The sequence below is a fragment of the Pithys albifrons genome, chromosome 4 (genome assembly GCF_047495875.1).
Source record: "Pithys albifrons albifrons isolate INPA30051 chromosome 4, PitAlb_v1, whole genome shotgun sequence".
Classification (NCBI taxonomy): Eukaryota; Metazoa; Chordata; class Aves; order Passeriformes; family Thamnophilidae; genus Pithys; species Pithys albifrons.
The window spans coordinates 32,193,836-32,209,291 of record NC_092461.1 but is presented as its reverse complement, the minus strand read 5'-3'; the positions used below and the strand labels follow the sequence as shown (position 1 = coordinate 32,209,291).

Genomic DNA, 15,456 nt, shown 5'->3' with positions numbered 1-15,456 from the left:
AGGTCTTACAATATTTTCTTTTAGCATTTGCAAACTTTTTTACCAAATTTAAGTTAGACTCTTTAGCAATTGCTTGACTTTTTAATGCACATGTACAGTTTGAAATTTGTCCTGTTATTTCACCTAAACATTCAATTTTGCTGCCTAAATCTCTGCTTTGTCATAACATAGAAGAAAGCAGCAGATGTGGTAAGTCTCAGATTGCTTGCCATTTTTTCCAGTTATTGGCCTTATGGGTTATTAATTCTCTTGCAAATTTTATCCTGGAACTTAATTTCATTTTGATCAACTCTATGTTTACTTTTGAGACTCTACTGCTCTCCCCACCACACTTTTAATTGTAAGATATAAAATTAATTCATGAATCTCTATTAGCCTGTCCTACACTCTAGTAAGAGCAAATACAAAGATGTTAAAATAGCAGGAGTTTTTTTAGACAGTAGGTCAGTATTGCAGGGATGTGTGGAGGAAACTGTGGTTCATCATAAAATCACCTTCTCTCTCCCTCCACTAATTTGTTTTGATTTATTTCACATTAGGCAGTTTTAAAGGTTTCACTTGTAATCAGGTTCTGGCATTGTGAGCTGACTGATGACAGACCTCTTCATGGGAAATGCCTGAAATGGGACACTATTGGAAGTTTTGTATTGCCCTGTGTCACTAGACCATAAGGCAGAAGAATATAACTGAAACAAGGAGTTCTTCCTATAACTTGTTTCAGGAAATATTCAGAGTCTGTGGGTAAAACCACCATGGCAGATGGTGCACATGAAGCCCAGCAGCCCATTGCAGCAGGTTCAGTTTAAGTGCTTCCAGCATATAAGACTCAAAGAGGAGAGGAGCAGTCGTGGTGGCTACTGCTGAGGCTTTAAATTCTTTCTCACCTGGTTTGGGTTTAAACTTACTTCCAAGTTCTTATCTGTCATCAGAACAGCAATGTAAAGAAATTCAACATCAAGTACCAAGACCTTTGCATGTGCATGTCTGTGTGTGAAAAAAGGGATGGTAGAAGTGAAACAGTGTCCATATGGGGAGCTGTGCAGTTCTGCCCACACAACAGGCCACTCCTGCCTTTTTTTACAGAGATGGATCCCACCAAGGTCCTGCTTCAACCATTATACTCACAGTATCATAGAATGGTCTGGATTGGAAGGGACCTTAAAGACCATCTAGTTCCAACCTTCCTGCCACGGGCAGGGACATCTTTTGCTAAGCCAGATTGTTCAGAACCCCATCCAGACTGGTTTTGAACACTTCCAGGGATGAGGCACCCACAACTTCTCTGGGCAATCTGTTCCCAGACTAATTAGTGTGACTAACTAGTCACAAATAAGTTTGCACTAGACAACTGAATAAAACCAACCAACCTTTGGGCCATCAAGCCCAGGTGGACCTGCAGGACCTCTGGGACCAGCAATCCCCTGCAATGCAGAAGAGGTAGAGGTAAAAACTAAAGGAATCATTTTATAAGAAACTATCAACCATATTATACAAAAAGCAAGGTTACACCAGATCCAAAGCATCTCTTACCCCAGCTCTCTTACCATTTTCCCATCCTGGCCATCTCTACCTGGTGGTCCTCGGAGACCTTTGTCCCCTTTGAATCCTGGGATGCCTGGCAGTCCTGGCGGGCCAGGAGGGCATTCACTGCACACATCCTGGGAGACAACACAGAGAAACACATCAGCAACAGACTGCAGGCACTTAACAGACCCTACAGACACCCACTATGAACACAGAACTGTGGTGCTTCTATAATACACAAACTTTTGAGGTTTTACCTCACTGGGTAGGATTGGAGTGAATTTGCCTTACAGAACTGTAATGAGGGCAGTGTTGAATAGAGTGAGGGTCAGCAGCTGAGCTCCCACATAATCCCATGGAGAGTTTCCTTTCAGTTCTAGATCCTAACAGATCATCTGGAATCAAGAAACCAAGAAAGAGCCTCTTCCTGATAGAGAGGTCAAAGACTCGCAAAGTAAGGCTACCAAGAACAACATTGTTTTGAAACTACAAAACTACTAGAAAACTGTGTCTGCACCAGTTTGAAAGAGCTGGGTCACTGCTCAGAGGGCAGATTTCTGAGGAGAAACAGGTGCAGCACAGTATCAGTTTCTGCAGGGGAAACTATTCAGCAGCTGGCATGGCCAAGGAGCTTGTGAAGACCAAGTGAATGTCACAGTGTCCTGGCCAAATTTTATCACAAAGAATCGTTACCTCCCTCCTTCCAAAACTCTTTGAGCCATTATCTCAATAGTCTTTACACTTCAACTGTCTTCAGGAAATTAAAAACAATGTATATGAAATTTCCATTTTAAAGGCAGATTCCCTTCAGCAAAACGGAAGGGATTCCTGGCTGTAATTTGCAGAGTAACACAACAGACAGATCATCAGACATAGTCAGGAGACCTTGCTGCAATACCCGCCTCTGTCAATGATCCATTGCAAAATTGTGGGGCAAATTACCTTTTTAAGTCTCTGTTCCTACAAGAACCTTTATCTACTTACAGTGTCAGTGCTTGAGAAACACCCAGAACAGCAGAGCCTTAATTTCATCTGGGATTTCAAGGTGCTGTTTTATATAGATCTGTACCAAGCATGGAGTGAAAAAATGCCAAGCAGAAAGAATACACCAGAACATATGCAAATGAAGAAAATGACAGAACACCTAAACGAAATCCTATATCCAAGAATGAGTCTCTTGCTCTTGTCCAGATTAGAATTCCAAAAAATATCTGACAGTGAAACCTCCAGAACCATACTGTGCTCCACAAAACAAAGACAGCTCTTCAAAGAAGTCATTTCACAGTAGCAATCTTAAAAGGATCCTTTTGTTAATATGGTTGGTAAAAGAAGGTAGTTTTTTAGTTTGTTTTAATCAATAAGAAAGGATTTCTTGCCATGTTTCAAGACATCTTTAAAAACTCCCAACTCAGCCCATTGAAATCTGTAAAGATTTTGCAGTCAACGCTATCAAAGACTGATGTGTTTCCCAGAGAACTCTCTACATGGAGAGTAAAAGCAGACAGATCATCACTTTTGAAACACAGGTGCTTCTGGGGTTTAATTACCTGCATTCTTTTAAATGCACAATGCAAACTAACTTTGCACCCACAGTTCAAAATTACTCCGGTCACTGTAGAAGGTATATGTGAAAAAATCAGATATTTTATTAAAATGGTTTCCATTTTCTGGTTTAGATAATACAATTTTGTAATGTTTATTTCTCCTTGGGAATGCATGCCTCAGAAAGAGTCTCAAAGCTTTTATAGAGATCTTTGTAGGTCGTTTCACTGCTGGGGATGGGATTTTGTCTCTAGTGTGAGCTTTAAAGTCCCAATACCAGTGCAAGTAGAAGCCTTACGAGTTTCAAGCTTTGGCAGAGTGTTTAAAGGCACCTTTTGCACTTGTAACTCAGACACTCTCCCACACCAGAGTGACAGTCAGGTCTGAATCAAACAGAGTCAAACTTTCACCCTCATCAAAGGCTGATTACCTTTATGAGGAGATTTATGTCCTCTGGAGAGAGCAGGGGTGGGGAACCCTGTGGGATGAGAAATTCATTATCTCAGGCAATTTTAAAAGGCAACAAAACATTAGACTTTTTTTTTCCTGAACATGCTCACCGGTCTCCCTTTCCTTGCCTAGGACTCGCTGGTTCAAACATGCACTTCATTACATCTGAGTCTGAGAAGTGCTCTTTCTGAGAGCACTGTATGGTTGTGCTAAGAAAGTGCCTTTAAATTTTTGGCTTTTTACATGCAGAATATCCAGCCATTCTCATACCATCCCAAAGCCATCACAGATATTTTTATCATAACCCCTTAGTGGGTCTTAGTGTTTTTCCCTTTGCTCTACTGGGAAAAGGAACAGTGGAAAAGCACTGTAGTGCTCTTTTGAGTTGAGGTGCACAGGTGGAAACTGAGTTAAAAGGCAGATGTAACACAAAAGTGAAGTTACATACAGGTTTTCCAGGAGGTCCTCTTTCTCCCGGATTTCCAGGTAGACCCTACAGATCAAGAGAAAGAAAAAAATTGTGGAATTATCATATAATAACCCCCTGATGACTCCTACACTCTGCTGACTGCTCTAGACTAGCAAACATTTTGCTTTCTGCCACTGAGCAGCACTGCTCCTTGCATGTGACAAACAGTGAACTCCAAATACCTGCAACTCTAATGTCCTCTGAACCCCTCTTAAACCTCATTTACCTACGTGTGACCTTGCTAAATCCATCTGAGTCACACAGAGACTGAAATTGCTTCAGCTTCTCTTCTGGTCACAAGAAACACTGTGAATTGCAATAGTGTGAAGGATGAAGCTTTAAATCTCCGAAGGCACCTGTAACATGCAAAATCGAGACCTTGCAAACAGGTCCCTTGCACCTCAAACAGCAGTGAGCTTTCCTGTTTGTTTGAGGACCTGCAGTGGTATCAGTTTTCCTGAGTGTAGTAGTATGAAAGCATAGAAATTTTCAGCATCCTCAGAATTTTAGGCTCAAAAAGTCATGGTTTGGAAAAGGGACAACCCCCCACCACTCAGTGGGCTTCTCTTAACTGTCATTACCATGTCATTAGTTTGTTAAAAACAAAACAAAACTTGGTGAGTTTCCCTCAAACAATTCTCTGCAAAATTCCTGTATCCACCTGGTCCATCACGCTGTGTCATCACTCAAGCATATGCAGGTTCTGTCCATATTGAGAACCTTAGAGAGCATATAAAATAGCTTCCATCTATCTTAACCACATGCAAAAGCTGTCCTACCTGACCATTTTTGCTTCTAAAGGAGCGGTTTCTACTGTGTTCAGTTTTGTTGATTCTGCAGCAGGTCCTAACTGGAGTGCTCTCTGGAATGGTTCCAGATTTTTTCACCCAGGATGTTCACAGGATCATAGATTTGCATTGTAAGAGACCTTAAATAACATCTAGTTCCAATGCCCTGCCATTAGCAGGGGCACCTTCTACTAGACCAGGTTGCCCAAAGCCCCATCTGGCCTGGTTTTGAACACTGACAGGGATGGGGTATTCACAACTGGCAATCAATTGCAGTGTCTCACCAAGCTCATGGTAAAAAACTTCTTCCTAATATCTAATTTAAAGCTACTCTCTTTCAGTTTGAAATAATTCTCTCTTTTCCTGTTACTTTTCCTGCCCTTGTCAAAATTCAGTCTCTATCTTTCTTGTAGGCTCCTTTCAGGTGCTGAAAGGCCACAATTAGGTCACCCTGAAGCCTTTTCTTTTCCAGGCTGAATGATCCAAATTCTTGCAGCCTTTCCTTGCAAGGAAAGGTTCTCCAGCCCTCTAATCATCTTGGTGGCTTCCTCTGGACTCACTCCAACAGCTCTATGTCCTTCCTGAACTGGGGACCCCCAGGCTGGAGGCAGCTCTGCAGGTGGGATCTCAGCAGAGCAGAGCAGAAGGGCAGAATCACCTGCCTCAACCTGCTGCCCACACTGCTCTGGATGCAGCCTAGGACTCAGCTGGCTTTCTGATCTGAATCAAAATCTGGATGTTGATCGAGACTGAGATACAAGTAGTGGCTCTCAATCAGTCTCGGCTCAGCAGGGGCTACCTAGGCAACTAACAGACTACCCAAAATTTTCACCTGGAAAGAGTAAATGCTTTGCCAGGAAGGCAACAAGGTGCTCTGTCTGTCACCTTGTCTTTGGTTAGTCTATTGCCTCCAATCAGTTTGTTGTATTATTTATGAAGACAACCAGATGGAGAGCTTCTTGGCCACCTGGGGATTAATGACTGAAGTGTACTGTGTGTGCTACATAACTATAGGGATAACTATAGGGAAAACTTGAATTTAATCCTCACGTATCAGTACTTAAATCCTGTGTGTTTTGCTAGAGGAGGTCTAAAATGGGAAAATATATTGATTTTCTTCTTCTATATCCACATTAAACATTTCTGGGTGAGCAACAACTCTTCAGTTACATGGACTTAAGTGATGAATATTAAACAGAAAGTGAAGGGGACTTGAAGTGGAACTGTAGTAGTACAGAAGTCCATGGATGAAAGTTTGTTTGCCAGGAACTAAAGCTTCTGAAGGGGAGGACAAAGAGAAGATAAGGTCTGAAGGAGATGGTTAGCTCACAGTTTCCCATAAATCTTCTGGGGAATTGAGTAAATATAATGAAACATTAAAGTCATTTATATTTTTGCCTCTTCCACAGGGCATCAAAGTGAATCTAGAGGACTGTGGGATGTTCCCAAAGTTCCCTATCTTTCACAGGTGCTAATTGTCAGGTCATGCTTTTGGAATCCTCTCCACTATGGTTCTCAGCCTCTTCTGCAAGTGGGAAGAGGGCTGACTAAATAACAATGACACAGATCTTACATTGACAGACCTACTTTGCTCAGGAAGACTCACACAGCACTTGCTATAGAATATGTGATGCAAAGCAAAGACTTGAACCATGAGAACAATCTTGGATCAGAAGGAAACACAGAAAAGACAGTTCAGCAATGTCTTTTATGCTGACTAGTAGCACAGCTATAAATAAACTTTCTGCTATAGGGCTCACTGACAGCTTTTTGCTTTTGGATCTGAAACATTAACTTTGCACTAGCAGTATAATTTGAGTAGTTAAAGAAGATTTTTTAAAAGAAGAATACAGGAAAAGACTTCTTAGTTATGGAAAAGACACATAAGAAAAGGGTGAATAAAACTGAAATCCTTGGAGAGATTTAAGCACAGCTGTGATATCTACATGGTACCAGACTGTTGTGCATAAAAGGGCTGGATCTATTTTCTTGCATATTGTAGGATGCAGAGATGATGATGTCTTTACCAGGGTGCAAATGAGATAGGAAAAGAGATTAAGCACCATGGTTGACAAACATGAAAGCCACTGAATTCCCAGGAAAGTCAAAGAATTGAAAGTTACAGGACTGCAAACAGAGAATGCCCTTTGAACAATGTCTCTCTGAGCCAAAAAGAACAAATCAGATGTAGGATGATGGCACTTCAGCATGGTACAATAGCAGAGAACACACAAATGCAAGCAGAGTTCAAAGTAAGGGAAAGATTATTAGTCTATAGAGGCCTGGAGTTAGAAAAGGCTGATAAAAAGGGTCAAGCTGCAAGCGTAGCATCAGAATATCTGGAGCTGGAAGGGACCCACACAGATCATTGAGTCCAGGTCCTGACTCTGCACAGGACAGTCCCAAGAATCACACCAATCTGTGTCAGAGCATTGTCCAAACACTTGTTGAGCTCTGTCAGGCTGTGACCACTGCCCTGAGGAGCCTATTCCGATGTTTGGCCATCATCGGGGTGAAGAACCTTTTCCTAATATCCAACCTAAACCTCCCCTGACACAATTTCAGATTGCTCAGAGCAGAATGAAAACGCTAGAATGATGATGTGTAGGGTATAACTAACAGGGGTGGAAACTAGAAAAGAGAAAGTCAGAAAAGTGAAAAAAAACCCAAAAAAACCAACAAAACAAAACCAAAACCACAGAGTCTGACCAAAAAACTGCATGACACTGAACATGAAAATAACAACTAGTGTTGAAAAACTTGTAAGTTTGAATACTTTCAGGAACTTGCAGCCAACAGTGACTGGCACAAAGTAGAATGTCCAATGAGTGGTGTAGCACACCAATATAGGGAAAAGATGCCAGCACTGAGGAAGTGTGATGCACAGGATCCAGAATGCCAGTCTTCAAAATCTGACACACAGGAGTGATCTAGCTGGGGACTGATGGAAACTGTGATGATGTTCTGCTGAAAAATGAAGCTCAGGTAAGTGGTGCATATGAAAACACACATCTTAAATAAAGCCTATAAGGAAACATAAAAGTGTATAAGGAAAGTGTAAGTCACACAGGCTTGTGGTGGGATGGTTCTATTACAAGACGGAAAATTAAACTTGAAATGCAATAGCTTAAATAGGTTGCAAGTCATAGCAATAAGGAGACAATAGGAGGTTTAATAAGTGCACTCTGGTTTGGGGTGTAAGTACCCTAAAACAAACACAGAGGCTCCTTGGAACTGACCCTCTAATTGCATGGGAAAATCAACACCAGAAAAGAAAACTCTGCTTTTCAAATCCAATGGCAGTAATATATGCATGCACAAAGGTTCTGTAATTATGAAAGTAAACGCAGGGGAAGATTAACTTCCCAGTAATGCTGAAACTTAGTTACCATGAATAATTAACCTAATTAAAAAGTTATTAATTCAATGTTTATGCTAATTAAAATTATCATAAGCAAAACACAGAAGGAGCCTATTAAACGGGTGCCCTCACTGCTTAATAGTAGGATAAGAGAATGTCTCATTCAGATTGTTTCCTAATCTAAGGGCACTAAGTAGGTGTGTTGAACATTTTATCTCCAGCAGACAGTCATAGGATGATTCCCAAAACACGAAGTGTAAGGGTGTTTGGCCAGAGAGTGCCTGTTCCTTTGGGGGTATCTGATCAAAGACATTTTTCAATGTAACAAGGGAAAATAAGGAAAAAGCCATAAATTAGAATGTCAAGGACACAAACCTAACCAACAAATAAGGGTGAGAGTGATGGAAACCAAACCTGTACATTCACACTAATTGATGAACGCATGTGAAAGTGTGAGGAGGTTTATTCCAGCAAGATTATCTGATACAGGATCTTGTCAATTGCAAAATTAAGGGAAAAGGAGGAAATCAGAAACTAAATATATCAAGACATGGACCTAACAAGAAACCAGTTTTGTCACTCACACTAATCAAAATAGCACAGGCTTTCAAAAAAAGCACAGGCTGCACTTCCAGGGACACTAATCTGGACTTTTCAAGTTACAAGACTATAAACCAGGAAACCCCCTCAACTGAGAGGGGTGCAGAAATTGATAGAGCTTGGGAGATGCATGAGAGGCTATGCAGGGGACTGGACAGCACAGAGCAACAGACAGGTAGACAGAAAAGGGTGTAGGAGGGCCTGGTTATGCATGAAACAGGGCTGGTTGGTGTATTTGTTTACCTGAGCCCTGCATCACATCACCATGGTTTGTCCTGTCATATTGTCTTATAAAGCTTTTCACAGAATCATAGAATGGTTTGGGTTAGACAGGACCTTAAGAGCATCCAGTTCCAACTCTCCTCCCATGGCCGGGGATATTTTCCATTAGATCAAGTTGCTCAGAGCTCCATCCAACCTGGCCTTGAACATTTCCAGTGATGGGGCATCCACAACTTTTATGGGCATCCTGCACCAGTGCCTCACTTTAAGCAGAGTGAAGAATTTCTTACTAATATCTAATTTAAACCTATCTATCAGTCAGGAGGGACCTAGTCTGCAGCAGCTGGAGAAGAAAGCCATGCATATAACATAATTTAATATATAGAAATATTTTTTTATAATTCTCAGACTAGGAGTTTGGCCAATTCCTCTGAGAGAAGGTACTTAAGGCTACACTATTATAACACTTGATACAGGAATACTGCAGATTAAATGTGATTTGGATGTTTTTGCCAAAAGCAAGAGCAAGTAATTTTTTTAAGTGACTGAGGGCATTAAAGCAGGAAGAATACGCAATAGTTCTGCTATGGAACAAATTAGTTGTATTATTGGGAAAAATAAAGACCTTAAAAAAGTTATTAAAAATATGGAAATTTAAAGACAAGAAAATAATGTATATGGGAGAAGACAATTTGTCTCAGCTTTGTCCCAGAAGAAGAGAATTTGTAGGGATTTACGGACATAATGAACTCTAGAGGACAAATGAAAATCAAGCCTTTTGCTAAGAGAAACAGAACAAGGCCAAACCAGTACAACTGTACAGCAAACCCAGACAAGTATTATCAAAATCTAAATTTTAATAAAATGAGGCACTGTCCTGAGAACTCTCTATATTTGATTGTCAACATATTTCAAAAGGTGACCCTGGGTAGCGCTCTCACAAAAAAAAAGAAATGGCACATGCTTTTAGGGCACTAGAAAAAAGTTAGAATGTATTCATGAAAAAAACCCAAAACAATTTATTCACCTATGGGAAAAAATTCTGGCTCATGCTATTGCAAAAGAAGTACATATTCTTCTACCTCCCCCAATACAACTGTAAATCTGATTCACAGTATCAGGGAATACAGCTCATAGCAGACACTTCCACAAGCATCTGATGAGTTTGTCACTGGAAAAAATAATGAAGAGAATAATTTTGCATGTAAAGGTGATTTGAAAGATTTTTTTCAGTCTCAGAAAAAAATGGAATACATTTACAAAGACCACAGCAAAATACAAGACACTAAGGCAAGTCATTAAGGCAATTGACACTGAATGGCTTGGGAGTTGCATGGCAAATTCATATTAGCAATTCAAATTGGAGCTTTCCTAACCGATGACATACTCCTTGAACATAGGAGAGTACAAAAAGGGGCATGCTTCAGAAATACAGGAACACTGCATTGATAGCCAAGAGTGCAGAAACAGAACAAAAAGTTCTCTTTACTAGTCAAATGAAAATGGAGGTCAAGAAACTGTGAATGCATGATCGTGTCAAAATAGTTTATTCCTGCTGTAACACCAAGAAACGTTGGAGTGTGTGCTGTAGTTCCATTTACACTTCCTGAAACTCAAGTAAAATGGCTTAACAGGTGATCAGCCAGAGAGTTCCTAAAAGACACTGAGTGCAATTAAAACAGTGAGTGTAATAATGTGTGTCACAAGTACCATGAGGAATGGTTCTGTTTGGGTTAATTTCCTGCAGGGAAAAGAAAAGATGTAAAGACTGTATTGCTGCCTGTCTAAGAGTTGACCAGTCAACAGTGATCTGAGAAGAGCCAGAAACTCCAAAAAGTTGTCTCTTGCACTTTCCTCATACAATACAGTTGTAATAAACCCATGTGTTGTATCTCCCATTTAAAACCTCTTGATTAAACATCTCAGACATCTTAGGCAAGGTGAGGAGGTCTAGGGACAGTCAGCAGAACACAATCAATTCCACATCTGTAGCTGTTCAGGGACACAAGGTGAGGGAAGTGAAGGACCATTTCTGCTATTGTGAGCTGTGGAAGAATGCCCTGGCACTATAATTTGTCTTGTGATGAAGTATAGAATCTTAGAATGGTTTGGGTTGGAAGGGACATTAAAGATCATTTAGTTCAAACCCCTGCCATGGTCAGGGGCACTTTCCACTAGACCAGATTGCTTATAGACCTCTCTGGACAACAAGTAGGTGCGAAGAAAACAGTACACCTTTTAGGCCACCTGGTGTGTAACAACAAATTCACAGTAGGGTTGAAAATTGCTTGTTGTGGAGTTAATGAAAACTGATACCCATTTCAGACACAACAACATCATGAAACAGGACTGAGAAGGAGAGGTAGGTCACTGTTCCCTCCCCAAAGGGTTACCTCAACAGGCACAAAATGTTCAGAACCTCCTTCAGTGGACTAATTTCCACAGTACAGAGAAAAAGAATGCTCATCTTTCTGATTCAGCACTGCATCAGAACCAGGCAGCAAGAAGGGCCAGTTTCCCAGCTGGGACTCTGTCACATTTGCCTCTATTCCTTAGCTCCACGACTCACCCAGTGAGACAGCAGGAGAGAGGACAATGCACCAAGAGGTTAAAATGTCATTGAACATGCACAATAGCAGCAGTAAAATGAACTCATAAAGAACTTTCTTAACAGCTGTGGCCCTGTTTTCACAGAAATACTACAGGGTACTTATCTCAGAGGCTTCTAAGAAGTTCCTAGACAGCTTAAGAACCATCCTTTTCCAGTGTGGAATCATTCCTCACTGTATGCTGCCAAGTCCATTCTCCGGTGTCATTTTAAAATGGTTCAGTGATGAAGTCCACCACTTTTCTTGAGGCAATCCTTATCCTAATTGCTTTTCCCTTTGACATCCTAACTTGGAAGTGCTCCAATTCTGTGAATCATCTCCCTTAGACCATCCTAGTAACACTCAGTGACTATAAGCACAATATTTTACAGATACTAGATTCAAGCATCAACAAATTTATTGATCACTTACACTTTTATTTTACTTACATCCTGGCCAGGAGGCCCCTGTGGTCCAGGGATACCAGGAACTCCACGAGGACCCTGGTAGGGAGAGAACAGACAAACCCAATAATGTGAGTAGTATTTATGAGAGGTTTCATAGATGAAGAAAATAAATCCTCAATCTAGTAATTACTGGGGGGAAATTAAGTGCAGTTAAACAACTATGAGAGAGTTTAAGGAAAAGCATAATTAAATCTCACAGTGCACTATCCTAGTATCAGCAATTTCTGTGCCTCAAGGGATTTCATGACCATCACTAAAGTCAAGCTTCACATACATTGATTGGAAAGGTAATAATGAATCTCTATAGGAGGGGGGGGTTTGAACAGGAGAAAATATGACTGAACACAGGATGGTAGAGGACAAAAGAAGGTCCAGCCTCTCAGTGCCAAGCTATCACACTGGGTAGGACTGGCTGTTGTGCTGGAAATTTATGCTAGTGTCTATGAGAACATGGTGCAGTTATTTGTTTCACATCAATGGACTGCATCCTTGTAAAACTGAATGCTGAGGAACTAAATGTGTTTGATGAATATGGAAATCAGTAAAATTCAGTAAGAAAAATGCTTTAAAATGGTTTATTTAAAACCTTTTGGGGCTCGGCTATAAGGCATAGGAGTGTGCCCTGAATTATGTGCCTTGCAATAATTTTTTCAATGAAGGGTGAAACAAATTACTTATTCTTTCTTTTGCAGGACTATGGACACATAAGGAAAAGTTGTCCCCAGTCCAAGACTCTCAAACAACTCTTTCTCACAACTCATTATAGTAGACAAGTACCTGGTAATGCACAAGAGAAATTCCCTTTGGAGGGTCAGCCACCCTGTGACCAATCCTCTGGCAAAACCAAACTAATTACATGTGCCTTCATGAAATCACTGGTAGAAAGACAATTAAGGTTGTCCCTTCCCCCATAAAATTTTGGTATAGCTAGAAAGACATACTGTACCAGTGACCCTTTGTCTCCTGGGGGTCCTGCAGGGCCCTGTAAATGGAAAAGACAGAGCAATCAAAACACTTGAAATGAACATCCCCCTCTGGCTGATCAGGGAGGGTTCGTAAGCATTAAGAGATTATTCTCTGCATTGGTCTGCACACATGAGTGAGTGTGTGTGTGTGGGTGGGTGTGGGTGTGGATGTCGGTGTGGGGGGGTGTGTGTGCACTGAATATGCCCTTTGACAACCTGTGCTCAGCCTCGCTCCTGGCTGGATCTGGGGACACAGAACCACAGGAACACTGTATCTGTTGGACTGGAACATCCCACAGGACCTCTGAGCTATTTAACTTAGGTCAAAGCAAGCAGCCTAGTGGGCTTTGTGCATGATATTTACTTGAGGATGCAACTTAAAAAAGTGCAGCTGAGTAGAATAGGGCACTAGAAGGTACCCACCTCTTTAGGAACACCACAGAAGTGGTGCAGTACCTATATCCAGCGTGAATGGATCAATTTGGTATTCCAAACACACACAAAACAAGGCTTGGCCTCACGTCCCTGGGGCTGTGTTCAAATAAATTGGCTCACACTATAACTCCTCTCCCTTTTCTTTCTATTTCAGGCACAGTAACTCACTGATCCTCATACAGTCCTCTATACAAGACACTTTAATGCTGTGCTCAAGCAATGGCTAAATGCATAATTCTGAACCCATGATAGTATCAACAAGGCAAAGCAGGGCAAGATGAAAAGCTTTCTACTTATTCAGTGTATGCATCCTTTGGGCAACTTCAGCATAAACATGTGAATTCATCCCAATTCCCCAAGCAGTCCCCTTTTCTACCGGGAAGAACACACTCTGTTAATGCTCAAGTTCATGGCTCAATGTTATGTAAATTGTAACTCAATTCTTTAGTAGATAAGATTAAAAAAATCCTCATCTATATATACTTTTTGTGCAAGGAGCAAAGCCTGAGAGAGGTTAAGGGCACAGGAGGAAATAGGGTGAGGATTTCAATTAAAAGGAGTTGCTGGCACTTAGCTCTGAAGCCGAAGTATTATAAACACAATTTTGTCACATTGCTAAAAAGGCTAGAGGCTGACACTTTTAATTCAAGATGTAATATTCACTGAAGCAGCTCCACTGATTTTATTCTGGGGGTTTTTTTGTATTTTTTTTTTCTGTAGGACTCAGTCTTTCTGACAGCCTGATAGATTTAGGGTTATAAAGTGGTTTTTATCTTTGCACTGGAGATGAGGTTATGATTAATCTAAAGTGGGAAAAAACATCATAATAATGGTTTGATTTGGGACTTTTTTTAAGTATTTAGTGAAGCAGATTAAATAAATAAAACATCAGTTGAGAATAGTATGGTGTGTAGGTGGCTACACATCCTGATAGTGGGCAAATAATGATGACACAGAAAAAAGAATTTTCTGGTGTGAGACAAGCGATGTCTACATTTGGAGTCAAGTTGTTAGTCATTTGTGCTCAGGGATACCAGGATACTAAAATGCCAATGAAGAATAAGTCTGTCATCATGTGTACATCAGGATGCAGAGGTGAACTCATCTAACCCTTAAAAAACCCCCAAACCTCATCTAATATTAAAAATCTCTAATTAAGAACCACTCACAAGCTAGTGACTTTCAAACAAGCCAGATATTCATTTGCTCATTTAATTTTAATATTAGTGACTGAACATTAAGAAATTCATGAACACCACTGTTCCTTAGATAAATCTTAACAAATGACACCCAGCTAATCGTCAGTTATTGGTTAACCCTGTGATGACCATGAAGGCCATGATACAGTCACAGTGAGAAATGTGACTGACCCAATCTGCTTTAACTTAGATAGAATTCAGGATGGTAAAAACAAATATTAAGTATCAATATTACCCAGCATATGACTAATCATTTCAAGGCAGTTTCCTTGGGAAAATTTTGAAAATTTATATCCAGATAAATTGGGAAATTTATACTCAGATAAACAGAGCATTGATAAACAAACATTGACTGATTGGTACAAGATTATGGCACATGCAAGATATTGCAAAAGAATAAAAGAATGCAAGGTTTCAGGTGTCCACTAGCAATTACAGCTAGGAATAGAGTTTGCTTCCTCCTAAACATATTTCACTAGCAAATTCAGTGCACATCTGGAGGTCTCTGAGTAGGGCTACAGCCAGAACACTCCCAAATCCCCCTCATCTCAAGAGGAGTTGCACATGACAAGTGCTGAAGTGACCAAACCTCATCAACGGGAAAATCAAAATTTTCCCAAGCAGATGTCCAGTTACACCTTGTGACCTGCTGATATAAAGGAGGTGAGGGCTGAGCCAGATGAGGTCAGCTCCCTAAATATTTGTGGCAAATGATGGGGAGGATGGCCCTCTTGGAACACAGCAATTTAAGCAGTTTGATTTTGTATTTTGCAATCAGTGCCACTATGTCATTGATGTGGGCATATGTGTCACACCCATTCCTTCAAACAGGGTAACAGCAAGGTT

The 15,456-nt window shown here is 40.6% G+C and overlaps 1 protein-coding gene across 1 annotated transcript in view; it reads right to left on the bottom strand.

Annotated features, from left to right (window-relative positions):
* Positions 1–15,456, bottom strand: part of COL22A1 (collagen type XXII alpha 1 chain) — a 205,888-nt gene that overhangs the window by 24,593 nt on the left and 165,839 nt on the right. Inside the window, exons 41-46 of the mRNA XM_071553031.1 lie at positions 12,958–12,993; positions 11,994–12,047; positions 3,965–4,009; positions 3,497–3,544; positions 1,545–1,658; positions 1,368–1,421 (exon numbers count right to left, since the gene is read on the bottom strand). Coding sequence (XP_071409132.1) covers positions 1,368–1,421; positions 1,545–1,658; positions 3,497–3,544; positions 3,965–4,009; positions 11,994–12,047; positions 12,958–12,993 — 351 coding nt within the window. The remainder of the gene's footprint in view (positions 1–1,367; positions 1,422–1,544; positions 1,659–3,496; positions 3,545–3,964; positions 4,010–11,993; positions 12,048–12,957; positions 12,994–15,456) is intronic.